Source organism: Phalacrocorax carbo, chromosome 17 (genome assembly GCF_963921805.1).
Source record: "Phalacrocorax carbo chromosome 17, bPhaCar2.1, whole genome shotgun sequence".
NCBI lineage: Eukaryota > Metazoa > Chordata > Aves > Suliformes > Phalacrocoracidae > Phalacrocorax > Phalacrocorax carbo.
Window position 1 is genome coordinate 1,417,036 of NC_087529.1, and position 26,050 is coordinate 1,443,085.

At 50.8% G+C, this 26,050-nt stretch overlaps 3 protein-coding genes across 6 annotated transcripts; 2 read left to right on the forward strand and 1 right to left on the reverse strand.

The window, feature by feature from the left end:
• Positions 1–755: 755 nt before the first annotated feature.
• Positions 756–8,816, forward strand: SERPINF2 (serpin family F member 2). 2 transcript variants are annotated; one of them, XM_064467891.1, is made up of 9 exons: positions 756–845; positions 1,932–1,995; positions 2,740–2,799; positions 3,819–4,236; positions 4,540–4,683; positions 4,873–5,076; positions 5,883–6,025; positions 6,711–6,915; positions 7,747–8,816. In XM_064467891.1, the coding sequence occupies exons 2-9, from the start codon at positions 1,936–1,938 to the stop codon at positions 8,070–8,072; spliced, it is 1,560 nt and encodes a 519-aa protein (XP_064323961.1). In that variant the 5' UTR covers positions 756–845; positions 1,932–1,935; the 3' UTR covers positions 8,073–8,816. The 2 variants fall into 2 exon arrangements, with proteins under 2 accessions (XP_064323961.1, XP_064323962.1); XM_064467892.1 differs by lacking the exon at positions 756–845 and adding an exon at positions 1,376–1,477.
• Positions 8,817–12,432: 3,616 nt separating this feature from the next.
• Positions 12,433–19,504, forward strand: SERPINF1 (serpin family F member 1). The gene is made up of 8 exons (XM_064468077.1): positions 12,433–12,552; positions 14,970–15,055; positions 15,524–15,725; positions 15,805–15,960; positions 16,746–16,949; positions 17,747–17,889; positions 18,519–18,729; positions 19,101–19,504. Exons 2-8 carry the CDS (start codon positions 14,978–14,980, stop codon positions 19,358–19,360), a joined length of 1,254 nt encoding a protein of 417 aa, XP_064324147.1. The 5' UTR covers positions 12,433–12,552; positions 14,970–14,977; the 3' UTR covers positions 19,361–19,504.
• Positions 19,505–20,019: 515 nt separating this feature from the next.
• Positions 20,020–26,045, reverse strand: SMYD4 (SET and MYND domain containing 4). 3 transcript variants are annotated; one of them, XM_064468072.1, is made up of 10 exons: positions 25,860–26,041; positions 25,648–25,789; positions 25,367–25,456; positions 23,748–24,897; positions 23,266–23,448; positions 22,823–22,989; positions 22,026–22,158; positions 21,506–21,622; positions 21,025–21,148; positions 20,020–20,336 (listed from the first exon to the last, which is right to left on the reverse strand). In XM_064468072.1, exons 1-10 carry the CDS (start codon positions 25,988–25,990, stop codon positions 20,186–20,188), a joined length of 2,388 nt encoding a protein of 795 aa, XP_064324142.1. In that variant the 5' UTR covers positions 25,991–26,041; the 3' UTR covers positions 20,020–20,185. The 3 variants fall into 3 exon arrangements, with proteins under 3 accessions (XP_064324142.1, XP_064324143.1, XP_064324144.1); XM_064468073.1 differs by lacking the exon at positions 25,367–25,456; XM_064468074.1 differs by lacking the exons at positions 22,026–22,158; positions 22,823–22,989 and having other exon boundaries at positions 25,860–26,045.
• Positions 26,046–26,050: the final 5 nt, after the last annotated feature.

A 26,050-nucleotide genomic window follows, 5' to 3' on the forward strand; every position in this document is an offset into this window, starting at 1 on the left:
GCTGCGTTCCCACTGCTCCCGGGTACCTCCTCTCGCACTGAGGACATGGGCAGAGCCGGGAAGCATCGCCACTGCTTCTGCACAGGGCACAGAACGGGACCGCTGGGGTTCTGCCCATCCCCGAGACTTTCCCTCCGTGCCACAGCGGTGCGTGCGTGCGGAGGAGCCCGGCACTGGGGCCAACTCCCCCGGCAGGGCTCCGGTGCGTGCTGTGCCCCGGAGGAGGTACCAGCTGCTCTTGGCTCAGCCCAGCCGGAGCATCGCTGCCTCCCGCTCGGCTACGCAGCCACGGGGCCTTGGGAACCTGCCATCTGCTACAACCGGTGCCTCGCACTTGCTGCAGCAGAAGCAGCTGGGATGCAGGGAGTAAATATCTGGGGTTTTCTGCAGTGAACATTCCAAAAACAGAGCGAGCCCTGTGGCGATAAATACCAAGCCCTATGTTTTCACTAAAGGTTCTGAATAAAAGAACACCTTCCCAGCACAGGGAGTATGTGGAAAGCAGAGACACTACTAGGGACGCCTGACCTCGCACGTCACTTCTGCTGATGGGAGTTTTGGAGCTGGTAAACTCAGTGTTAACACTGTCCTGAGGGTACAGCAGCCCAAAGTGCCTCCCCACCTCCAAATGCACCGCAAATCCACTCTTCTCCCCCAAACAAATGTTTAACCGGATGCTGTAGGTCAATATTTGCCTGCCAAATTCTCAAACAGGGGGTGGTGCCGAAGGTCGCTGCCGGCGGGTGGGAGGGGTGGCCTGGACCAGAGACAGCGTTTGCCCCACGCAGAGCTACCGGCTGGGCTAAAGCAGGTGCCAGCTCCAACGGGGACACGGACAACCCCAGGTAAGGGGCAAATAAAGCAGGATTTGACAGTAAATGGGGGGTCTGCAATAATCAGTACTGTTTGCCTGGGAGAGGGGGGGGTGAATTCGGCAGTTAAAGGATGGGCACCACAGGGAGGGAAGGGGTAGTCAGGGTTTTGTGCGGCTGCAGGATTTGGGGTGAGGGGGAATGAAATGGCCTCAAGTTTTTCTTCTTCCACTTGGCAGCTGGGGTTGCAGCCCAGCAGTTTTGGGTGAAAGCAAGGACTGCTTGGGGAGTGGAAACCAGCCCCAGGAATTAAGTGTATGGCAGCTGTTGCAATGGCTGGGCTTTGGCATGGAGGCTTTATGTTAAAAAGAAGATATGTTAATTCTGTTTCAAAGGGAAAAGTGGCTGCTTGAAGCGGTGGCCAGGGAATGGGTGGGGTTTCATCCATGGCCCTGGAAGCCCTGCTCCCGCTGTCCCGTACAGGAACCGGAGTGCGGGGGTGGGAGAGGCTGGGTTTGCCAGCCAAGGGGAAGGCGAGTGCTGGGAAGGGGAGGACTCTTTATTCCAGGACATATTACTGAGAAACTGCCCTGGTATTGCATTTTCTACCTGCAAAGTCCCTCCCAGGCAGCACTTGCTGAGTGCCTGCAGCCCCTCTGAGGCAGGTTAGTATCCCTTCTCCCAAGAGCTGAGGACGCTGTGCCCATACCTTGGTGCTTTGCACAGGAAAAGGGCAGAGGCTCTCGTCTTCTCCCAGAGGCTCCACGTGTGCAGGACCGGTTAGGGGAATGCCGTCTGCAATCCAGAGAAATGAGGGTGACGGGGTCAGAAATGCAGGATCTGAGCCCGAGGGTGTCATGTAGGAGCCTGGCTGTGGTTACAGCTTTGCTCCGGTGCAGCTCCCTGTTCCTCTCCAATTTCGCTGCCTTGGCGTTGGACCCAGGAGTCCTGTGTAGTTTCTTTGCAGCATTGTTCATCTCCCTATTGCTTTCTGCAAGCTCCTGCGCCAACCTGTTTGGCCAGGTTGATAATGTTCTCCCCGTAGACCTGAATAGGCTCCGCTTGCTGCTGCCAGGCAGCTGGAAATAACTTCTCTCTCGGCCGGTGCTTCTGTTCCAGAAATATGGTGTTCCTCTGGGGTCTGTTGCTGCTCTGCCTATCTGCTCTGCACAGTCACCTAAGGGTAAGTGGCCTTGCTCCCGCGACGGCGGGGGCCTCTGCGGTGCGAGTACAGCCAGCGACGGGCAAGGGGAGCGAGGTGGCTCTCCTGCACCAGACCACGGGGCAAATACCACCGGCTGCTTCTGTGTGAGAAGCCCTGGCAGGCAGCCTGGCGGAGGACACTGCTTCCCTGCTACGGGGTTAGCCTATGCCCCGCTGCAGCAAGGTTTCTAATCTCCTTTTTCCCAGCTGAAAGAGCTGCGTATATTTTCATTATTCAAGTAGATTTCTGTAGAAAAGCTTTGGAAACTTGGCTTCAACCGTATTAAGTGACCGTGACCTTCAGGGGTTAACAGGAGGTTGTTTAATAACAGCTTTTTTTCCCCTCCCATTTTAAATCTGGATCCCCGTCAGATCTGAGATTGCAAAACCGCACTGCTCACCCTCTGGAGGATACGTTATTTTGTACCCTTCTGGCCTGGTCCCTTTCTAAACAAATCCAGCCTTTGCACTCTTTCCCAGCCCCCGCTGGCTTCCACCTCCCCTCGGCGGACCCCGCTGCCTCTGGGTCTGCGTCCCAAAGCCCTGCCCACGCTGCGGCCATGCGAGCACTGCTACAGCCAGGCTGGTGCCAGGCTCTGACCTGGCCCCACGGGAAAGTGCTAGGAGTAGGAGCAGAGAAGACTGACTCTGGGAGCTCAGAGGAAATGATCTGGGACCTGACTTTGCTTCTTTGTTGTTGGTTTGCTCTTTTTTCCCCCTACAGTTTTCTTCGGCACATGCCATTGAGCAAAAGCATCTCTTAGACAAAGATGGGGAGCTGAAGGTAAGCAATGACCGGTTCCGTCCAAGGGGACTGAAGTTATGCTGTGGCATTTGCAGTGGTTTTCCAGTTTGTCCTGAGACAGGATGAGTCCAGGCAGTGCCACCCAGCAGCGCCAGTGCAATGAGAAAGTCCACCTTTGAGCAGGCTTCCCTCCCCGCCTCGCTCCCTGCTGCTGCCAACGCCGCGCTCCTTCGTGCGGGACGCTCCAGCCTAAATAACCGGGCTGGTGGGTACCAGGATTGGCAGGTGGATTATTTAATTTCTGGTTGATAAGGGGTGATGAAGAAAACAACTAGCTCTCAGGGTGACAGGGAGAAAGACCCGTGGCCAGTGCTACCCACTGAGCCCGGCTCCGACAGTGCGGCACTCCTGCAGTAGAGGAACGTCGTCCGGACGCCGGTGGGAACAGAGAGATCTGAGGAAAAAAGCATGTGTTTAAGACCACGCAAATGTAAGGACAGTAGCGGCAGTGCTATAGGCTAAAGCTTAGAAAACTGGAAAATGAGGAATTTGGAGAGAAAAGGGATTGAATAGAACAGAGAAGTCAAGATGAGACAGATGCCTGGAGGAGGCTTTGAGCCAAAATGGATCAAGGCTGTGACAGCAGTCGAGGCTCTGACCGATGCATGAGGCAGATCAGCAGCCCTGAAATATGTGAGAGGAGGTGGTGAAGTCAAGGTTGAGGATGACGGATCTATAAACGGTGAAGGCACAGGACACGTCACCCTCAAAGCATGCCCGTTGGGCTTGTTTGCCTGGGGCAGGCCCTGAAAGCAAGTGGAGGAGGAACCACTGCAAGACCCTCACTCAGGCCATTTTCCCAGGATACAAGACCTTCTGTTTTCCATACTTATTGAGGTGCTTTTATCCTCAAGGCTAAAAGGCCTTGGAGAAAATGCTCCACCAGAGTAGAGAAGCTGGAGACTTTTCTCAACCATTCAGGTGTGCAGTAAAACCCATGAGGGACGGTAGCGCCGTGCTCCTCCTTTCCCAGTGCTATCCTTCTCCTTTCTCCCCAGGGTATGAAAAGCGCTGGAGTCGCACAGTCTGCTCTGCTGGAAGCCATCCCATCGCTGCCGAATGCAGAACTGGCAGACAATACCTATGACAACTTCCAGGAGGTCGATGAACCCATGTTACCGTTCACCACCGGCTCGCCAGGCACGAGGGATGGCTGGATCCCAGAAGAAGAAGCCATATCTGTGGCTGCAGGCTGCCGTGAACAGGAACCGCATGGGGAAATGGCCTCTTCTGAAGAGGAAGGAGAGGCTGAAGACAAAAGCTGTGAGATGACTTGGAAGAAGCGCCAGAGGCTAGCAGATGGCTTGATGAGATTCAGCATCGATCTCCTGAGGGAGGTGCAGCTGGAGTCCAACAGGACCAACGTGATCCTGTCGCCCCTCAGCATCGCCCTCGCCTTGTCTCACCTGGCACTGGGTAACTCCTTAGTTACAAAAGCACCGTTTCCTGCCCTCCTCTGACCCCCCCGAGGCGCTAGGAACCAATGTGCAAAACGCAAAGATTAAATACAGCACCTTCCGCTTAATCTTGCTCCTGCAGCTTTAATTAGGTACGATTACAACCGAAGCTGCCCTCCGTGGCCCTGCTGAGGCTCCCGCTCTTGGGTTTCTCCAGCCTCCTTTGTCAGGCACAGCGTTTCTAACAGGAGGCAGCTAGAGTGACGTCCCTGTTTTCTAACACAGGGGCGTGACCTAGCAGGAATTTGACTTTGCTTTTTAGGAGCAGCAAACCAGACAGAGAAGCATTTGCTGGCGGTGATGCACCTGGAGTCGGTGCCCTGTCTCCACCACGCGCTGGGCACCCTTCGCAGAAGGCTCACAGAACACGCGCTCACCTTTGCATCGCGCCTGTACCTGCAGAAAGGTGAGAGCTGGCACCGGGGGGTCCGTACTGCTGTAGAGTAAAACTCTCGGTGACAGAGCGATGGAAGCCCGCTGCCCTACTGGGAGAAGTCTCTGCTTTCCTAAGCACTCCTCCTGCGGAGTGTCACGCCGCTGGGCAATGTTTTTTCAATGTCTGCTGACTTCATGTGGAATTCTTCCCCTCTGCCAGGATTTGAGGTGAAAGAGAAGTTCCTGGAGGATTCAGAGAAATTCTACGGAGCAAAGCCCCTGACCCTTTCTGGGATCAGTGAGGATGACCTCGTAGCCATAAACGAGTGGGTAAAGGAAGCAACTAATGGGCAAATACCCGCCTTCCTACAGCAGCTCCCCGAAAACACAGTGATGCTCTTGCTCAATGCACTCCATTTCCATGGTGAGCTCCACAGGCCTTACTTCTAAAGAGGAATAGTCAGAAATCTACTAGTTTTCTGCAAGCGCGGCAGCTGAATGGCATCTCCTTTCATTGCTTCCTGCTAGTCAATCTGCTGTTCCTCTTGCTTAGATTTCTTTGCAGTAGTGATTCCCAACTGCTTCACATGTGCTAAAAATGTTACTTGACAGCAGAGCCAGAACGCAGCAGGTGGAACCGGCAGTATTTTTGCCTCCTGGTTGAGGATCCCAGACAGTGGCACATCACTGCTCGTCCTAACCAGGTCACACGCAACTCGCTACACACCCAGCACAGAGCTCGGAGGCAGCTCCTGCGGATTTCTTTCTGACTACAGCACAGTGGTCAGGCACATCTTCCCCTTTTAACTCCCTGAGGGTTGTGCATTGAAACACAGACCAAACGCTTACTTCCAGTGTAAATCTGAAAATGTTTTACCTTGGTCTTGGAGCACTTTTTCACGCTACGGAGCACAAAAGCAATACTCTTCATTTTTCAAAGCGCAAACATCCATTACTTTGTCTTCATAGCCTTCAGTAATCTCCCACGCTGAGGCATGAGGGTTAATCCTTGCTCTTTTTGTTATTCCATAGTCCCTTTCTGGCAGAGAAGAGCTTCCTGCTATTAGGGCTCTTCCAGCCTTGGTACTGACTTGTCTTCGCTGTATTTCTACTTGCCTGGTCACTACCTGCCTTGTTGGAGAGCTCACGACAGGACACGTGTCAGCTAGGCAGTTTCTGGTTCCCTACACAAATTTAACTTCGTTGATTTCTAAACTTCTGTTTTGATAGGGTTTTGGAGGAATAAGTTTGACGCTAGCTTCACTGGGCCAGATGTGTTCCACCTTGACAATGAGTACATGGTCCCGGTTGAGATGATGAAAGCCCAGAAGTACTCCCTGAGCTGGTTTACACTGGAGTCCCAGGACGTTCAGGTAGGGCTCTATTAGGAGCACTACAGGTTTTGACCTTCCAGCCAGACCTTCCTCTTGGCATGGCATTTTACGGACTGCAAGTATCCCCCCCGAAAACCAAATGTCATTTAACAGCCGTAGCACACAGAAATTTCATAAGCATCCTTTGTCCTTGCTGCTAGCAAGAATGTTGAGTCTTCACTCTCAATCTCTAGGAAAACCTAGAGATATTATCTCTATATCATATCATATAGATATTATCTATCATATCATATAGATACTATCTATATCTGTATCTATATATCTCAGAGAGATATTCCCACCAAGTGGGAATTAATGGGAGTTTTACAGCCCTGGGTTAAAAAATAAATGAGGAAATATGGAAAGGAATTCCCTCAGACAACGTCCTGCTGGAGCCCTTTGGAATACAGCTACTGCCAGAGTGGGTACAGTGTTTGTGCACGTGGGCTTCCACCCTGCCGTTGTTCAGTCTTTGCCAGTCAGTGGCTGAATACTCGAATCTAATGCTGCTGTTCCAACAAACTTTATCCTCCAAAGAAATCAGACACCTCCTTCCCACCAGGCTGTTTTCGTCCGATAGCTAGACTGGCTCTGTAGACCAACTAGAAAAAGATTAAACTAAAAGTGTCGCTTGCTGGACTTCCCTTCCTCTTCCATAAATTCTTCTGGTTGGTTTTATTTCCAGGTGGCCAAGTTTCCCTTTAAGGGTAACATGAGTTTTGTGGTCATTGTACCAAACCAGTACACTTGGAATACCTCTCACGTGCTGGAGAACCTCCCTTATAAACAGCTGTGTGGGCTCTTCCCCAAAGAGGTGCCCACCGCAGTGAAGATCCCCAAAATGGAACTGGACTACCGGCTGGAACTCAACAAGGTCCTCAGTCAAATGGGTAAGGCCTCTGACAGGACTTGCATGGAATAAGTGAAGCTGATCAATCTATATGGCATCTGTTCACTGACACTAAAAACTGCCATCCTTGTTTCTGAAGCTGTGCCTCACAGCTTGCTCCAGGTAACATCCAAACTCTTCCTCTCTTGTTCCTCTCCTCCTCCTTACTCGTTGCTTGCCTAGCACCAAATGATTTGCTCCGACAAGAGGATACTATGGAGAAGGCAGCATTCACAGTTCCCCACAATCTTTACGAGTTCTTCCTATTCCCCTATGTGTAGCCAAGACTGACTTCCTCCCGTGCGTCACCCTTTATGTCTTACTTTGTCCTTAAGCGTAGCGTCCAGGACACAGAGATTGCCAATAAAGAGAGTGCAGATCACAAAACCCGGAGCTGAGAGCTAACTGAAGCAAAACACCGTGCACTGCATTTCCAAATGAGAATAAATGAAGAATTCACGTTGTTTTGCAGAATTGCTTAAAAAAATAACCTCTGTAAAAGTGTTTTGAGCCTAGCAAGAGCGAGCCTTCAGACTTGCTGCTGCTTTTTAAGGGAGGCTTTAAGTTCTTGCACTACTGTTCTAAAAAAGGTGGACAAAGCTTGTGAAAACTGTTCTCGTGTTGGCATCCTCAGCCCATCATAGAGAGAGGGGCTGGGGAACCTGGCTGGACCGCAGCTTTTGGTCCTGTTGCCTGCCATTTCACCAGTGCTCCATGGTGGAGAACACACGTAGCAACAGATTAGGGAATTGCTTTCTTAGGACAGCTTTGAGAAAAACCAGAGGTGGTGGCACCAACTGGGAAAGGTTAACTTAGCCTCTTTTCTCTGCAGGCCTGTGGGAGCTGTTCACAAGCCCAGATCTCCACAAGATCACAGATGAGCCTCTCTTTGTATCCAGTATCCAGCATCAGTCTACCCTGCAGCTTAAAGAGGACGGGATGGAAGCATCTGCTGCTACCAGCATCGCGATTTCACGCTCGGTCTCTGCCTTCAGCCTTGACCGGCCCTTTCTCTTCATAGTCTTTGAAGATGAAACAGGCATCCCGCTTTTTATAGGCAGTGTCCAGAACCCTAACCCCAATGCCACTCCCCAGACAAAAAAGGCACAGGACTCGAGTGAATCAACAGATGTCGACGAGTACCCCGTGCCCAAATAAAAGAGGAGTAGAGCCTAAGCGTTCTGGGACTGCTACCTGACCCTTTGGACCAGCTGAGAGAGGCCTCCCGTCCTTGGAGACCTCCCTCTGAGGCCACAGGAGGCAAACCCTTGCTGCTTCCCTTTACAGATCCCTAGAGACCAGTCCTGGGGTAGCCCATTCCAGCCTTGACGAGCTTTTCCAGGCTGGGGTTCCCCTCTGTTGAACCTGAAAATCTTGCTCTGCCTGGATTTCCCTTCCAGGGCTCTCAGTCCTGGGAGGGACATTTCCTTGTCCCCAGACTCTTATTAGAGTCTTTATTAAGCTGTTATTAGAGTCCCCCATAGCCTGGAATCATCGTTAGCATCTGGCAGCTTGGACAACAGCCAGAGATATTAATATGGCTCTTCCTTCCGCAGTTCCCGTGAACGTCTCCCTCAAAGTGTTCCTCTGAAAACCATCTGTACTCACTTAGAAAACGACCTCTAGATCAACTGGACTAGTAACCAGTTGTCTTCTCCTGGATGTGTCACAGCCATTTCCAGGCACAGGCTCTTTTTCAAAGATTCCCTTCTCCCACTCCTTGGCTATTAGGATCTGTTGTGGGAGGGTCTGCAGTGGGAAACCCCTTTGGATCCTTATCTCCAGCCCTTTTCCTGGGAAACTCTAGGTTCTTGGGTAATGCTAGATTGTTCAAGACGTATTTTATAACGTGTTTTTTAGTAATTTTTATGTTGGCAGAATAATAAAGAGTAAAGCAGAATATATTTGCTTAAGGTGTTGCATTGAAAGACCAAACAGGGAAAGGAAAAAGGCACAGAACTTGAATAACTGCCAAGATTGGGAGGGGAAAGAAGCCTGGGTGTGATCGATGGAAGGCTAGGAGGGGCTCCTGCAAAGGATCTGCTTTTTGCTACACCCTGTCACAGAGGACAAGAGGGGCTGTGAGGTGGAATGGCTGACCTGAAAAGACTGTCCAAAGACCGAGTCCAATAAGCTTTGGGCATCTCACCTGCAGGGCGTGCAGGGAACACCGACTGGGTCAGAGCTGGCTCTGTGAAACGGGCGGAATTCCTTGAATTAGGGCACGAGCTCAGTGGCAAAGGGACAGGAGGCTATTCCGCCGGCGAGCAGCAAGGCAGTGCTAAGCGGTGATGTGACAGCTCTTAACCTTTCTCGTGGGCAAACCCTGACCACTCCTGGTATCTACTAGGAGGTTCCAAGGTGCTGGTCTGGCACGTGCTATCTGCGGTTTGTCCTTCCACTGGGATACTCCTGGCTCCACAGCACAATGCTATGGATGGCTGGGAGAGCTTCCAGGGGAAGGAGGGGCCCATTTTGATGCGCGTAGCTGAATGTCACTGCTTTTGCCCTGTTTTGGCAAAAGGCTATGTCCCGTCACAGCTTCACTTTTGTCTGAGATGGGGGCACAGCCCCCCGGGTCCTTGTTCTGAGGTAGCAGCGCATGTCTGAAATAAGCTGCCGTGAAGGAATCTTGGGAACCCTCCACCCAACCAAACCACCCTACCACTTAAAAATATTAGTCTAACTCACCATAGCCTGCCACGCTGCAGCTATTTCTGTACAAAACAACTGCTGTCCATAGGAGAGTCTGCTTCCGAACTCCCTCGGCTTCTGGGTAAAGAGGATGGTGCTCTGTTTTGCAAAGTAGCAGTTACAGAGCACAAGGGCCATCCTTCTGGCAGTGTTTTCCTCACTCAGGAAGTCTGCCTTCCCTCAAAGGAAGGAGCAGAATGCTTCTGGGAGCCTCTGTCCCTGAATAGTCTGCACCATCTGCTGGAATAAGAGAAGGACTGACTCACTACCCATGAATTTTGGGGATACAGGAGACTTTGGGGAATAAAAAGTCCTGGCTCGAACCTGCAATTACACATTTCTTGCAGTCTAAAAGGGGAAAAACGGCTAAAGATAATGCCTACCCCTCTAACCAATGCAATGACATGTACCCTTCAAAAAGAGGGTGTAATTACGGGGCCATGTAATTTTAACAAGTAAACCCACAAGAATTCAGCCCTACTATGAGGGCATAGCTCTAGCCCACAGGGAACATTTTAGCTTATTTATTTATACAGATTCACTTCTGACATTCAGCAATACCACCCCATGGCTTAGGTAAGTCTCGCTTTGGCTACTGCAAGCTCAGCCCTAACCTCCCTGAATTCCGCCCTGCTGCGCTGCAACCCATGCAAAATTTGAAGTCTAAGTCTTCCTTTTCATGCCTCTGCCCTCCAGCTCCCCCTCTTCTATAAAGTTTTTCACCTCATTTGCAGTTTCATGAACAGATTGGTTCTTATTTCCTATTTTCCATCGTTCTGCCATCCCTCCTCCTCCAAGCTATTCTTGTCAAACTCTTAATTTCATCTTCTCTGACAGTACAGCAGCCCTCCATGACTGCGCTTTGCCCAACAAATTGTAAGCTACACCAACCTTAAGACTCTTTTTCGCTCCACCGGCTCCCCAGAAGAGGCAGTTTGTAAAAACGCAAAGGACTATTAATGTCCTGCTCAGGAATTTCCACTCTGCATTGCTAAGCTTTCATTTTGACTGAGCTCTATTCTGAAAAGACATGACTAGCACAGCGCGTCGGCTCTATAGCTTATTTGCACCACTGGCTGAGAATATCAAATAAGGTTCAGTATCTTTAATATTAGATGCATTTTTTTCCTTACCAGAGCAAATTCTTGTGAACACGATCGGTACTTCCATAGCAGGGGTGAGCCCTGTTCAGGCAGCACGCTGCCTGCTCTCTTGAACCCAAACCAGAACGACAGCAAAATGCTTCTGTTGATTTAACAAACCTGATTTAAGCCCTTGCATCTAGTTAGAAGAGTATAACGCACCATTTCAGGGACACCCTTCACCTACGGGCACAAAGCTTGCTTTGGTCTATAATAACATTCTGTACAACCGCCACTCTGATTTAAATGGTTTAACAGTGAACCTGTCTTTAAACAGATGGGCTTTCACAACAAGATAGAGACGAGATGTAAAAACTTCTCTAGTGGTCCTTCCATAAAGGGCATTTTAGTACCACAAATAAGGTATCAAAAGGAGATGAAAACCACCAGAAGACACCTCCACAGCCAACACCCCCACTTCTGGGCCGACGACGGACGACTAACGAGTACAAACACCTCTCTGCAGACGATGTCTCGCAGGGCAAGCCGCGCAGCAGCTGCAAGCAGAGCGGTTACTCTTCTCGTTAGAAGGGGTCACCCCTGAAGCACCGACTCATCACGGGGCAGGCTACCCGATTCGCTTTCCCACCTTGCAAAAGCAGCGGGTAACGCTTCTCTAAAGCCATCCTTTCCTCCCCGAGAGGGACTGGAGAGCTCCGTGCCAGCACGCACGAGTAACTCCTCGTTACCTGTCAGCGGCCAGGCTGGCAGCCCAAAGGGGAGAGGCCCCAGCGCAAGCCTAGGCTGGGCGCACCGACGTTACTGGCTACCATTTACGTGCAGCATTTCCAGGCAGACAAACAGCTGCCCCGGATCAGGCTAGCTACGTGTCCAGTTAGCCCAGCATCCTGGCTCTCCTGGTAGCCAGTAACTAATGGCCAGGGGAAAAAAAGCCAAGAACGACTAAGGACGAGGAAAACCAACTGTTGTCTGGTTGCGTTGCCCAGCTGTCGAGTCTGACGGTACATCCGACTGTTGCCAGCCTTCAGTGGGACCTGTCTTGCACTAATTTGGGTTGGGTCATGTCCCCCCGCCAACTACTTATCTTTAATCTTCTGCAGTGCCTAGTTACAATGCGTTTTACAATTTAATACTTACGAAAAATACACTATTTTGATTTAAGTGTGCACTGATGGGTGCTTCTCTAGAGTCTCCTGTTGCAAAAAATAATGACACTCCTCTGCCCCTTTCCCTTCTCCAGATCATTTCTCGTCTGTGAACTCCCCCAGCACTCTGTCGATTCATCGTTTTTACCAAGAGCCCTTGGCTTTTTAGTCTCTTTCTCTGCGGCCAAAAACTTCAAGCCGGTTCAGTTAATAACTTCTTGTTAACTAGCGACTATTGCGGGGTAGAACCGCTTCGGAACATCTTCCCCTTCACCGCTTTGAACAGCAACAGCATCCTGCTTCCACTTCACACGCGTCTCCCTCGGATCTCGGGCACGGACCCATCGATCCGTCGCACGCCGCCGCACCTGCGAGGGGGGGGGAATCCCCTCGTGTGCGGGCCGGCAGCACTGCGGGTGAGGCTCGCTCCTGCGGGGCGGGGAGCACCGCGGCCCCCAGCCCGGGCCCCCCGCCGGGCCGCGCCCGCCGCGGGGGGCTCCGTGCCGGGGGGGGGGGGCGGCCGGGGCTGCGGAGCCGCTGCGCCCGCGGGAAATGGGGGCAGAGCACTTTAAGAGAGCCCCGGGAAGCTGTAACCTGAAGCCTGCCGAAGGCTGGGCCGGGGGGAGCGGCAAAAAGCAGATGTGGCCGCGGCGAAGCCGCAGTGCCGCCGCCTCGCAGCCGCCGGAGCAGCCGCCGGTAAGGGCCCGCTCCCCGGGGCGGGCAGCGCTCGGGGCACCGGGGGGGGGGGGGACGGGGGGCACCGGCTGCTCGGCGGGGGCGCCCAGGGGACACCGCCCCGCGGGCCGGGCGCCGCAGCGTCCCCCGCACCCAACCGCGCCTGGGAACCGGCGTGGATTCCTGCGCCTCTGGCGCCTGTGCTGCAGCCGGGAGCTCGCTTTTTCCTTGCGAGGGTAAGGGATTTGGTGGCGGTCAGACCCCCTAGAGCTAGTGGTCGCAGGGGTGCTTCAGGAGGTAGTGCCGCGGGGTGGAGCGAGCGCAGCCAGCAGCCCGGACTCGCGGGGGATGGTGCATAGCACCCCTAAAATCACAACTGTTTATAAATGATGTGAGACTCGTCCCGCTGCAGCGGGAGAGCGGGATGTTCCCGTTGCACCAAGTGCCTTCTCAGCTCGTTTCTCAAAGCTTTCTTCCTGCGCCTTCCCGACGGTAGCTTCACACGCTGCACGCTGTTGCTCCTTCTCTTCCATTTAAAGACAGCCACAGGTTTTAGTGTCGTGCCCGAAACCATCCCACCTCTGCTCCCACCAAATTAGTTTTTTCTGCACTTTTGGCTGTGCTAGGAGATGTGCAAATAGAATCCAGATGTCCAGGCCAAATCAAACGCAAAAGGCTTTGTCTTTCTAAAATGGAAATTGCTTTTTGGCAAAGTGTGAGAAATATGAAGCTGGTGACAGTACTGGCAAAAACAATACAAATCTGCAAAACCAATCTCCGCTCTCATGCTCCCAGGAGCTCAGCGTAGTTGGAAGCAGGGGTTGTGTTGAGATGATTATTTTTTTTTCAGAGAAAAGGTTGTGCTCCATGGAAAACCTTCATCTCTAAACTAGACAGAACCAAACCTCTTTGGCTCAGCATGCAAGAGCACTGCTCGGTGCAGGCATCCTCACAAAGCCCTCGCTAAGACCTGTTTAACTTAGAGTCACGCAGGGCTTCTGTCATCTCTCTCTCAGCATGGTGCCTATCCCCTGTAACACTCTGCAATGATATGAGCAATGCCAGCATCATATCCACTGTCGTACCACCAAGCGCATCGGTCTGTTCCAGGACAGTAAATCCTCTCGATGCACATCTGCACCAGAACGCCCCATCTGCTCGGCAGCTAGGGCGGCAGCAGGTCACGGCATGCAAGTGCACAGGGAGAAGGTACCACTCCCGCGTTACGCTGCCTGACCGTAGATGAAAACTTAAAACCTCCACCATGACACCTTTTTCTCCAAGGCAGAACTGCCTCCAGAAAAAAAGGGTTTTGGCAGGAAAGGGAAACAGCAAACTGCCTTCCACTGAAGCACAACCTCTGCCTGAGCAGACTGGGTCCTGCACTGGGGCTGTTGTAGCCACGTGGCTTTAAGTTGTATTTCTACCAGCAGGAATGTTTTCTTTATAGCTGAAGTTAATCTGAAACACATGTTCTTTCTCCTACTTCACTGGATGCCTGGATCACAGGGGTTAGTTAAATACAACCCTCTTCCTTTAATTTCTGGGAATCTATATAAACATTGCTTCAGACCAGCCTCAGTGGCGTCTGTTCTCAGGGGCATGACACTTCTGCAGTAGCTCTGGTTTACCCGCAGTGAAACCCTGGGTTACACGCTGTCCTTTGGACCAGACAGATCTGTCTGGAAGGGCCACATATGCCAGTGCTGGAGTGATTAAAAGCAGATTCCACAGAAGGAACAGCCCTGGGGAGTTTGGTACTTTTCTCCCACTTCCATTAAAAACGTTGAATAAGCCAAGCTCTGCCTTTCACTTCTTCTCTAGGTCTGGCCCAGCGCTAGGTATTTACTCCCAGCCCCCTTCCCTTACTGTCTTTTAAGAAAGCTCTTCTACTTTTACTTTATCGAATCGCAGATAAGAAGCAAAGACTAGACGTAGGCTGTACAGCCTTCCCGGTACACGCAGACACATGACAAACTACTGCCTGAGGCAGGTAGCTCGCACAGCAGAGCAGTAACCAGCCAGTTTCGCCTTCTGCCCCATTCAACAATACGGATTTGCTACCTTTTATAAATGAAGTATTGACTTTGTTAAAGTCTAAAACTCCGAAGATAAGGTTTAGTGCTTTTCCGGCCCTTGGCACTCAGAAACTGCCAGCATCAGTGCTGTCTGGGCCACACACATCTGCTTTTGTGCTCAGGCGCACCCGGGCGTGTGTGCTTGCCCAATTTTAAAGTCATTGGGGCCAGGCTGGCCGAATACTTCGGACTAAAGAAGAAAACCCCGCTGAGATCAGGTGTGCGTTTCACAGTTGGGAAGGACAAGCAGCAGCACGTGTCATTGCAGTCCCTGTCACAACCAGGTACAGCGAATAGTAGCAGTAGTAGATGTATTTGCTCGGTTGCTCAAACCACCTCTGTCATGTTCTTGCTCTGTAGGTTCAGGCATGCAGATTCCAGTGGTTCTCCTTTTCCTGGGTCTCTTAACGGTCCCAAGCAGATCCCAGAACTCAGCTGCTGAGCAGGTGAGTAGGAGACAACGTGCGGAGAGTGAGGGAAAGATACTTGGAGCAGGTAATTTAATTTTAGAGAATCTTACGGAAGGATTAAGCACTCCTTACTTAGGAGTAAGTTAGTAAGGAGTTAGTACCTTAGGAGTTAAGTTAAGGAGTTAGTAACTTAGGAGGGTTACTAGGATTTTATTTAGCAACATAATGAGACTAACTCCTGCTTTACCTAGATAAAACCACAGTAGTTACATCAGGGGATGACCGTGAGGCAGAAATAGTGGATTCCAATCCAAGCGCTGCCTTCCATTTTACTGGGCCACTGTAAAGAAACTGTTCCTACACTCTCTATCAGTAAGATTAAGCCAGTATTTGTGTAGATCGTAGGAGAGTATCTGTAAGTTGCTTGCCTTTGGAATGTTTATCACAGCTGCGCCTCCTCTTAAAAACTGCAAGTCTAACCGAAGCGCTCCCTGTACCTGCTAGAACTCTGCCACCGCTGATGGGGCCAACGCCGGAGAGGTCGAAGAGGAAGATCCGTTCTATAAGAGCCCTGTGAACAAGCTGGCAGCTGCAGTCTCCAACTTTGGCTATGACCTGTACCGTCAGCAATCTAGCCGGACAGCCACTGCCAACGTGCTGCTGTCTCCGTTCAGCCTGGCTACTGCCCTTTCTGGTCTCTCGCTTGGTGAGTCCTTGCCCCTTCTCCTCAGGCGCTGTTTGGCTGGACGGGCCTCCCCTCATGCTGTTGTCCTTGTCGTGGGCAGGGGCTGGAGAACGAACAGAAGATGTGATTTCTCGCGCTCTCTTCTACGATCTGCTTAACAAAGCTGAGGTCCACAACACTTACAAGGACCTACTGAACAGCGTGTCTGGACCAGAGAAGAGCATGAAAAGTGCCGCCAGGATCATCTTGGAGAAAAGTAAAAGCCCTTCTTCCCCTCTCTCAAATTTTACCTAAACAACTAGCAGAGGTAGGACACACTGAGTAACACTGCGCTAGCAGCTTTGGCTCTGACATTCTGTCGAGCCAGGACGCAGACAGTGCATGGAATGCTCTTCCTGCTCCAGAAAAGCCCTGGAAAGTTTGTGTGCGCATAAATAAAAGACCAGACCTATGCACACAAAGACACTGCTGACAGAGCAGCTAACAAGTGGAAGACCTAGAAGAAACCTGCTGAGAATTTTGCTTTCGCTCTAGGTTTTCTGGCAGGTGTTGCTAACTTCCAGGAACCACAAATCACATTTTCTATTTGTGATAGCATTCAGCCATGTTCCTTTATTTAATTCCTTGCAGAACTATTTGAAATGTCTGCTTTCAGCATGGAATAAACATCTGCTGAGAAAGCTAAGAGCTATCTTTTGGAACCTGCTGGTTCCAAGAATCCAATAGGTTGAGTAAGCCGTACTCATATAGCGAGCTGGAGAAAGAAGAAAGACTGATGTAGGAATAGCTGTGTCCAAGCCTTCTGTTCTTACTTTACTTTTCAGAAGGGAGTTATCCCGTACTCCAGCACGGGTAGCAATAGGATTTGGATCAGTTTCCTCCAATGGCCTTCAGTCATTCTTCTTCAAAGCAGGTTTCTGTATACACACAGCCACAGAAGTTTTACGAGAGAACTGCTGCCGGGCTTTGGATTGCAATCTGCTGCCTTGAGATTGTCTTGATAAGGGAGCCAGCTGCAATACCGGTGTTTTTGTTCCCCAGGACTGAGGGTGAAGCCTGCTTTCCACAGCGAACTAGAGAAGTCCTACAAGATGCGTCTGAGGGCACTAAGTGGCAATACCCAGTTAGACCTCCAAGAAATCAACAACTGGGTACGACAGCAGACAAAGGGAAGGATTATGCGGTTTATGAAGGACATGCCCGCGGATGTCAGTATTCTCCTTGCTGGGGCTGCTTACTTCAAGGGTAAGAATGTTGTGTACTTTATTACAGAGAAGGTCTACAAAGCACGTGTGAGAAGAGATGCAAGGGAATGCTCTCACTTCCTATAGAGCAAACAGCCCCCCAGAGAGCCAGAGTGTAGGGAGAAAGGGTTTGAGAATGTTTAGTAAAGAAGGAAAAATGGATGGTACCTGAACAGAAATAGTCCTCAAGGGAGGGGTTAGTACTCTTGGGAAGCTGAATCTTGACCTGTTTGCAGTAAGAGACCAGAGAAGAAAATTTAAGCTCACAAAGCTGCAACGCAAGAGAGAGAGTCTTACCCATTAGGGGAGGCACAGCTTAAAGGAGCGCACTGAGCCTTTTTGCCCCGGTAGAGGGAATGGAGGGAGATACTAGAGAGCTGTTCTAGAATATGCTGTAAGCCAGTGTCCTGTAGAATTACTGCTTAGAGACAAGCAGCAAAATAAAGGGTGGGGAGAGAAGCACTTTATATGCATTGACACAACTGTTACCCTTTAAAATAGTTTTGTAATTACATAAGTAGACATCAACTTCCCAATAGCTACTCCACCCATACACTGGCTTGATTTTTTTATTTCCCATTCAGCCAATTCTCAGATGAAAAGGAGGGGCCAAAGAGTGGCACTAAATCGGTAGCTCCAATCAGTCTATTTCCATCTCTACCATCATTCAGTTATGCCTCAACTCCTAAAGTACAAATACTGTATATATAAAGCGTGAGATTACTCGGCCACAGACACAAGCCCGGTTTCATACGCTATTACTCCAGAAAATCCTCAATTTTATCTTTTAAAAAACAGGGACGTGGAAAACCAAGTTTGACACCAAGAAGACTGCCCTGAAGGACTTCCATTTGCATGAGGACAGAACGGTGAAGGTGCCCATGATGTCGGACCCCAAAGCCATACTGCGATATGGTTTTGACTCAGAACTCAACTGCAAGGTCAGAGAGCAAATATTGCACAAGGTCTCCTAACCCTACTGAGGAACAGGCTCGGCTACACTTTACCTGTTAACCCATTCCAGAAGACAGCCCTGCTCCTCCCATCAGGCTAGTTTTGCAATCCCTGTTTTGAAAGGCAGTATGTTGATCCGTGGAATATCCTACTTCTACACTGGCTGTGTGACAAGCAGCCCAGAATTTAAGTAATGCACAGGTCCTGCTAGCCTGTATTGCTTGACCTAAAGTTGGGCAAGAGGGGCAGGGCACACTCCTCAAAACTTTTCCATCTCTACCTCTTTCAACAAGTCTTTCACTGTAGCATGAGCTCAAAGGTGTTCCAGCTGAGAATCCCCCAAAGCAATACCACAGTTCATTACAGGATTCAGCAGGCGAGGGAGAGCACTCGCCATGTAATGGCAGAATTCACAGAGTGCAGCACGGGCCGATGAAAGCCTGGGCTCCGGAAGGTTCAGGAAGCATCATGCCGATAAAAGCAAAGAGGGAAGATGACCAAACGTTAACTGGAAAGGCTGCCCAGGCAGTCGAGATTCAGGCCTGTGCCTGCTACAGGACGGGTAAAACTGTTTATTCTTTACATGACCCTTTCTTATTTATAACTGGCCTTCCAGATTGCCCAGCTGCCCTTGACAGAGGGAATCAGTGCCATGTTCTTCCTGCCTACGAAGGTGACCCAGAATATGACTCTGATTGAGGAAAGCCTTACTTCTGAGTTTGTCCACGACGTAGACAAGGAGCTGAAGACAGTCCACGCTGTGCTCAGCTTGCCCAAACTAAAGCTAAACTATGAAGAGGCACTTGGCAGCACACTAAAGGAGACAAGTATGTACCTCACACACCCTCTACAGACTGCCAGGGCTCAAAGCAGTGGGCAAGTTGCTTCCTGCTCTCAGAATATGAAGCTGGTGGGTTATTAGTTAGGTCCTGCTGTCAGTCAATAGAGATTTCACCAGCAACTAAATCACCTTGGTCCAGGACTCCTCAACCTTTTATGACGTCTTTCCACCAAGCTCATACAACGCTCCTGAGATTGAGAAGCTCAGTACAAACAGATGTAAGCTGCTTCTCCCTCTTACCCCCAATAAACTCCACCAGAGCCACCACACACCCTCCTGGACCACAGCATTAGCAGTACTGCTCCCCCACTGGCAATCGATGCTTTCAGCTAATGGAATTTTCTTTCCTTTCTCCAGGGCTCCAATCACTTTTCACATCACCTGATTTTGGCAAGATTTCTACCAAACCTATCAAGCTATCTCACGTGCAGCACAAGGCAGTTCTGGAGCTTAGTGAAGATGGGGAAAGAACCACACCAAACCCTGGGGTGAGTGCTGCTCGCCTGACCTTCCCCATAGAATATCACGTGGACAGACCTTTCCTTCTTGTACTGCGAGATGATACCACTGGAACCCTCCTCTTCATTGGCAAGATCCTGGACCCCAGGAGTGTTTAGATCCCTTCACAATAATCTGCAATGGTAGGGCCCAAATGGAAGGGGTGGTATTGGGAGGGATACTGGCTCCCTGCTCTGCTGCACAAAGACACAACTTGCAAATCTTATGCCTTCATGCTGCAATAAAAGAGCTTTTGCTATTAACCTCAGCAAGCCCCAGTATTTTCCCTTGAAAGATTGCCTGCCTACGTCATACGCCTTCACACTCCCCTCTTGCCCAGACTGAGCCACAATGCAGTCCTGTGTCCTGTACGCAAGCATCTGTCTGGTGTATTCTGCATTCTTCCCTATCCCGTCTTCCAACCTGACGCCAGTTGTTTACACTGAATCCCTCGTCACTGACAGGCCTGTGCTGGTAGCCCTCCCAGTTCTGCAGTGCCACCTCTTACAGCTTGTAATTTGCACTTCCCAGCCTGCTGCCTCACCCATTCCAGCCATTTACATTTCACACTGGCAAGAAGAAAAGTGCTTCCTAGCATTAGAAAGAAAAGGCAGCGTGGCTGGGACGACTGCGTGTTTGTAACCATCAGGGTACCACACACGGGAGATGCACAACTCCAGTAACACACGCATCCACAGGCACCTCGAATGCTTGCTTCAAACTCACATGCAGAAATGGTACAACAGCATCTGTTCCCACCATACCACACACAGACCCCTCATGTTAGAACCGGTCATTTTATTTACAACAGTCTCACTAAAGAGCATTTTAGGTTTCATTCAAGTTGTTACATACGATTTTCCAGCTTGTACTACATGACTACCTTACCACGTGGAACTTAGCTTTGATGAAAGATCACATTGCAGCTTCCTTTGACAGGGAAATTAAGTCCTCTGAAGGATGTTTCTGGGAAGCTCTAACAGACAGGTCTTCATCTCTTGTAGTTCCTGGATCTGAGCACTCTGAGGACCACAGTGCACTGACAAGATCTCCTCTGCTCTCTGAATTGTGCTCAGAGCTTCAGAAACTGCAAATCTGAAATAGGAAGAGAATAAGAACAGAGTACACAAACCACTTTATTCAGCTCCTTGACTTACACAACCTTTAACCCCTCCCAAAAAAACCTAAACCTGTTGACGGGGACAGGTCCTCCCCTCCACTGCCTTTCAGCGCCAGGCAAATAGCGTGCGCTTCAGCTGCAAAGGCAGGGTGGGGAAAAAAGGTAAGGATGTGGACAAAAACTTGGAATGTTATCTTTGAGTACAGGTACCCACTGCTTCCTCACTACAGCTCCCACTAAAATTAATTCCGTTGAAGGGGGGTGGTGTGAGAAGATTTTCAGCAGCAGTCAGGATTTGCATGCCAAAAGAGGGCCAAAACAGAGCAAGAGGATTTTATTTCCTCCTTTGACAAGATGTCAGCAACATTATACAACCGAGGTATAAACACCAAGGGTGACTAGTTGTCAAATAGTAAATAGGACAGGGAGAAGAAAATAATAGAGAGGCACAAAGCAGAGAAATGGATCCAAAGGGAGTCACGAGGTATAAGTGAACCCCAGAGGGGTTAATGAACTTGAGTAATGCCCGACTTCGGTACCCGTGCCAGACTGCCCAGGGTCCCGTCAGACGCCCTGCAAGATGCCAAGGGCCACCTGCCACGATATTGTGTCAGACACACAGGAGCGGTGCAGGGAAGAGACAGATAATGAAAGCAAATTTACCCGTTGAAGAGAATTTGTGCCAGCTTGAAGAGTTCATGACCTATTTCCACACTCGATGAGCCATGATGCATTTCCACAATCTCAATACTCTTCTCCAGGTGCCTGGCTGCTTCCTGCCACTTCCCTGATGGAAAAAACAAAACAAACCAAAAACTGAGTAATGAATAAATACTTTCTAGAGCTACTGCCACCCAAAAAATATGACAGCATTATGCAAAATGTGATGACCTATGTCCACAGCATTCTTGGAAGGCTGCAGACCTCAGAACCAGGACAGGGAATCTAAAAGAACACAAGATCACATTAGTGTTCACTGGCTGCTGGGAACTCAGTTTTGGCTAAAGTAGTCTTTGTGAGAGCCCTGCTGTCAAAACTAGAGAAGTGCAGTAGGAGACAAGTGAAAGGGCTAGTCAGAGAAAAGGCCAGTCACATTAAAGTCAAAGTTCAGAAAACTAAAGATGATGAGAAGACAATGCCATACCAAGCGTAGCATAGACCTGAGCCAGACGATCCTCCATCTCTCCCATCAGCAAATGCTCTGGAGACAAGAAGTTTCCAGCATCCATCTGACACTTCAGGAGCATTTTGATAGCCTGATCTATAACAAACAGGGTACAGAATTCATCCTACTGGCCAATCTCCAGCTTTCCATGATCCATGAAATAAAATAAGTCCAATCTCACCTCTGCATCCTACACGGCTAGATCTGGATTTGGTTAGGATTCAACATCAACTTCATCTGCAACCCTGCTTATTCCCTGCTTGGGAACGTATAACTCCAATGTTACCCTGAGTTCTTTTAGTTACTATGGAATAACGTGTGACTTAGATTAACACCTGGATCAGGGGTATAAAATACCCTAAAGCTCAAGTCCCCAGGGACACCAGGCTGCATGCCAGAAGACCCCAACTGCATAAGCAACAGTGCCATCTCATGGCTAGAACAACGTCTCCCGATGTGTGCTCATTTGCTGACCTTAAAGCAGAAAGCTGAGCCTTACCGGCCTTCCTGTCTCTTAGCAGTTCTAATGCTTTCTCCATTTGGTGCTGAAGGTCTCGTAAACGCAGCGACAGGCTCTCTCTGCTGACTGAGATTGCACAAGCTTCATTTGAACAACAAAGCATTTCTTCCCCCTGTGGAAATCATCCCTGCGATCGTTCCTGCTCACAGGCAACTCAAAGCTTACTTTCCATCTCCGTTATCTCTGTATTATGTTACAGAGATGCTAAGTAGTTTCTCAGTTGCATTCATTAAACAAAATTACTTGCTTGCAAATTGCTACCAGCTTATTTGATTTTATGAGAAACTTCCAGGAGCAGCTCTGACTATGTGAGCTATAGATGAGACCAAAGCAGGGTCATGCGGTACAACTAACGTTCATACAAGATACATACTGTGTTGACTTCTCCTCATCTAACCCACACTAGGTGGTTTCATTTACATCCTGTGAACTGCAGAGAGCATGACTGTCACTACAGAGAGCCCCTGGATTTACACCTCCCAGACCTCCATTTTCTTTCCTAAATATCCCCCTTCCCCCGATCTGATATTCTAAGGTTCTCTCAGCAAGTTCAAAGGGATTTTAACTCGCTATTAAAGGCGTTATTTTCCCTAGAATGCTGGAAGACTGGCATACATGAACGTTACAAGGAAGCTGCTAAGAACCGCAATATACTGTCTTGACTCTACAGGGGCTTTTGCCTTCCGAGCAGAGGTCACAGGCTCGGGTCTTTAACTCCTGAACCTCCCAGAGACCCAGATGCTACACATCCCAGTAAGTTACACAATTGTAACTACCTGCATTGAAGCCTGGCAGCTAGGACAGCAGAATGAGTTTCTCACAGACACCACACTCTTGACATCAGACTCTAACTCATCAAGGCATGCCTGGCAGCGACACTCAAAGAAATACTGACTGAGAAGCTGTTGTCTCTCAGCAACCCTCATTCTGCATCGGTGAGGCCCTGCAAAGGGACGGCAAGGGTGGAAATCACTAAAGGTACATTTCTTAACACCAGACGGTTATAACTGAGACTAAATATATCATATTTTGGAGACTGAAAACATAACAGTGGGCTCAGGAGATACACTCTTGCATTGATATCTTTGATCAAAGCTTACACATACACAAAGACTCCAGCAACATTACACTGGGAATTATGATATTAACAGCGATCAGTTCACAGGCCAAGTAGAGGTGAAAGAATGTCTGTGCCTTGAGACAGAGAGTTAATACTTACCATAGCAATGGAAAATCTCCTGGCCGCTGGGGATTGGTTGTGATGCCCTGACAGTGGCAGCTGTCCCACTAAATGACACGCTGATATTGGGACTGCACGAATGGTTCAGAAGGCTGAGGACAGGAAAGAAGGCTGTCGCCAGGCGCACAGGCTTCTTATTTACAACAGCACCATCTCTGGACCCTAAAGACAGAGGAAAAACAAGCAGGTTGAGAATGAATGCTCAGTAACCCACGCATCTTATGCAACGAGCACTGTGACCAATTGCAGATAACAGCAGAAATGTTTCTGGTATCACTGCAATAAATAATAGCTGAATACCCTCTGCACGTGCACCAGAGAACAGGCCAGCATGGCACAAGGCCAGTAAATTTTAAGCCAGTCCTTCCCATCTGCAATGGGAGCTTTTACAACTGATAATCTCTTCACACAAGCTAGATGGGCAAGGGCAACAGAGAAAGGCTTAAAAGTTTCCATCTTACCCAACTCCTGCATTACAGTGATCGCTTGTGCATTACACTGCAGCTGCAACACATGCCTCAGCATCGCTTCTGCCACAGTCTTCAGCTCTGGAGACAATTCACCTGATGTTTCTTCACGTGTCTCTGGTTTGGACCACTTCTCAGATGATTCCTGACGCAAAACAGCAGCCTCTAGGCCAGCTTCCTGCAGCTGTTTGCATATAGCTACTACACTCAGCATGCAAAGGAACTTATGTTCAGGGCTGTGCTTCTCAGCGTGTGGCAAAAGGTTGAAGACAGCTTGGTAAGAGCTCTGGTACTGCCCGTTGTCGTTACAACCAGGGATACCTCTGGTACCAGCTCCTGTATCTGGTGCCTCACTGAGACCTTTGCATCTTGCCTCAGGGTTATGAAGATCCTTGTCACCATTGTGGGACCATTCCACGAGCCTGCTAACCTCTGCAAATCCCGCCACTAGAACAGTCCTCAGGGCAACGTGGCAGAAGACCCCTAACGTGAGAAGCAGCGCTCCCAGGGGGCACTCCGTCCTGTGGTACTGCTCCCACGCCACCTCCGCACACTTCTGGCTGCAGTACTTTGCGTAACTGCACCCACGGCAAGGCACTGAGGCCAAGAGCTGCCTCAGACAACGGTGGCAATAAAGATCTGCGTTAGTGACTCGAGTGTCCCACGCTGTTTCACTGCTGGCCTGCAGGTGACTCTCCCCTGGGCAGAGCACGCTTACAAAGGCCTCCTCTTTCAACAGGCTCTGTCCTGGCAGGATGTCCTGGGAGGCCACCAGGTGACGACCTCTCTCTCTATTGAAATTCAAGCTCAAAGATGAAGATGCACCTGAAATACTGTCATTCTCTTCCCAGATCTCTGACTTCCTTTGAATGTCACCAGATGCTTCTTGTGCAGGTTCTGGACAACTCTCTTTCTCCTGTATTTTCATCTTCAGTTGACTTAACTTTTTCAGCAGTGTCTGGTGTGAAGAACTAGTCACGATCCCATCCTTAGCAATTTTATTCTCCGCCACGCTGAGGGCGTCTGCTGCATCCTGTACCCTCCCCAAACACAGCAGACATTCAGCTTTCCGCAGCAAGACTTTGGGCAGCAGCCTCTCTGGATAGCCATGACTTTCAGCCCTGGCAATATCTTCCAAACAAACCTAGAAACAAAGACGAGGCCTTTCAAACATACTTGAAAACCATCTGAGACTCGTGCTCTTTTATTCCACCTAAAATATTTTAATAAGACTATGTTAATCAGCAAATCCCACGTGCGCAGCCAATCTGCTGGCCGGATAAAGCCTCCTGATGTAGAACAGGAACGCCTCAAAAAGTTGAAGTGACGACGGATGCTTCAAGCAGGCTTTGGAAGCACATCTGATCGACAGCCTCTCGTGCTGACAACCAAACACCGGCGGTGGCGGGGTCTGCAGGAGCGCCCACCCCACCCTGCGTGCAAACAGGCCTCCGATGGCGCCTGGGCTTTCCTCGCCCCAGTCCCGCTCCCGCCGCAGGGGAGGCCCCAGGCCGCCCGCGGGGTGCACGGGCCTGCCCGGGGGCACCCAGGATCTCGGGGGGGGGGCGTGGGGGGGTGGCTGCCGCGGGTCCCGCTGCCCCAGCGCCCCTTACCTCAAAGCGCCCGAGGTGGAAGAGGGCGGCGGAGCGGTTGGCGAAGCAGACGGACACCTCGGGGCTGCCGGGGAGCTCGTGGGACGCCGCCTGCGGACACCGGAGAGCTGCTGCCTCGGCGGGGGGCCCCCCACGGGGCCCCTCCCGGCCAGGGCTGCGGGGTCCCCCTCCCCGGGGACCCCCTCACGGCAGCCCCACCCCCCCCCCCCCCCCCCCCCCCCCCCCCCCACCGGGAGCCCTTCCACAAAGGCCCCGGGCCGTGAGGCCCCCCCCGCACCTACCTGCGAGTAGAGCCCCGCGGCGGCCCGGTAACGGCGGCGGCCGAACAACCGGTTTCCCTCCTCCCGGTAGAACCGTGCGGCCGCCGGCTCCTTCCCCGCGCGCGCCCGGCGGCACAACCGGTGCAGCGCCTCCGCCTCGGGCCTGTGGGACACGGAGGTCAGCTCCGCACCGCGCCCCACTCCCCCCCGCCCCGCCCGGCCCCGCCCCTCACCGGAGGAGGCCGCAGCCCAGGCGCAGCGTTTCGTGTAGCGACGCCGCCGCTAAGCGCTCCCGCAGCGCCGGTTCTAGCGCGGCCCAGCGCCGGGCGGCGTACAGCCGCCACTCCTCCACCGGCAGCGCCATCGCCGGTACCCCAATGGCAGCGCCCAACGGCACCGCCCGGGAGCGTTTCCGCCGTACGGC

Excerpts from the sequence above, each read along its gene's own strand:
- SERPINF1 (XM_064468077.1), top strand. The coding sequence starts at position 14,978 with ATGCAGATTCCAGTGGTTCTCCTTTTCCTGGGTCTCTTAACGGTCCCA. Across the intron at positions 15,961-16,745 it reads CAGGATCATCTTGGAGAAAA|GACTGAGGGTGAAGCCTGCT; the intron begins GTAAAAGCCCTT and ends TTTGTTCCCCAG. Across the intron at positions 16,950-17,746 it reads TGGGGCTGCTTACTTCAAGG|GGACGTGGAAAACCAAGTTT; the intron begins GTAAGAATGTTG and ends TTTAAAAAACAG.
- SMYD4 (XM_064468072.1), bottom strand. The coding sequence starts at position 25,990 with ATGGCGCTGCCGGTGGAGGAGTGGCGGCTGTACGCCGCCCGGCGCTGG. Across the intron at positions 25,457-25,647 it reads CCGCGGGGCTCTACTCGCAG|GCGGCGTCCCACGAGCTCCC; the intron begins GTAGGTGCGGGG and ends CGGTGTCCGCAG. Across the intron at positions 22,159-22,822 it reads GCTGCCAGGCTTCAATGCAG|GGGGAAGAAATGCTTTGTTG; the intron begins GTAGTTACAATT and ends TGATTTCCACAG.
- SERPINF2 (XM_064467891.1), top strand. The coding sequence starts at position 1,936 with ATGGTGTTCCTCTGGGGTCTGTTGCTGCTCTGCCTATCTGCTCTGCAC. Across the intron at positions 1,996-2,739 it reads CTCTGCACAGTCACCTAAGG|TTTTCTTCGGCACATGCCAT; the intron begins GTAAGTGGCCTT and ends TTCCCCCTACAG. Across the intron at positions 4,684-4,872 it reads GCGCCTGTACCTGCAGAAAG|GATTTGAGGTGAAAGAGAAG; the intron begins GTGAGAGCTGGC and ends CCCCTCTGCCAG.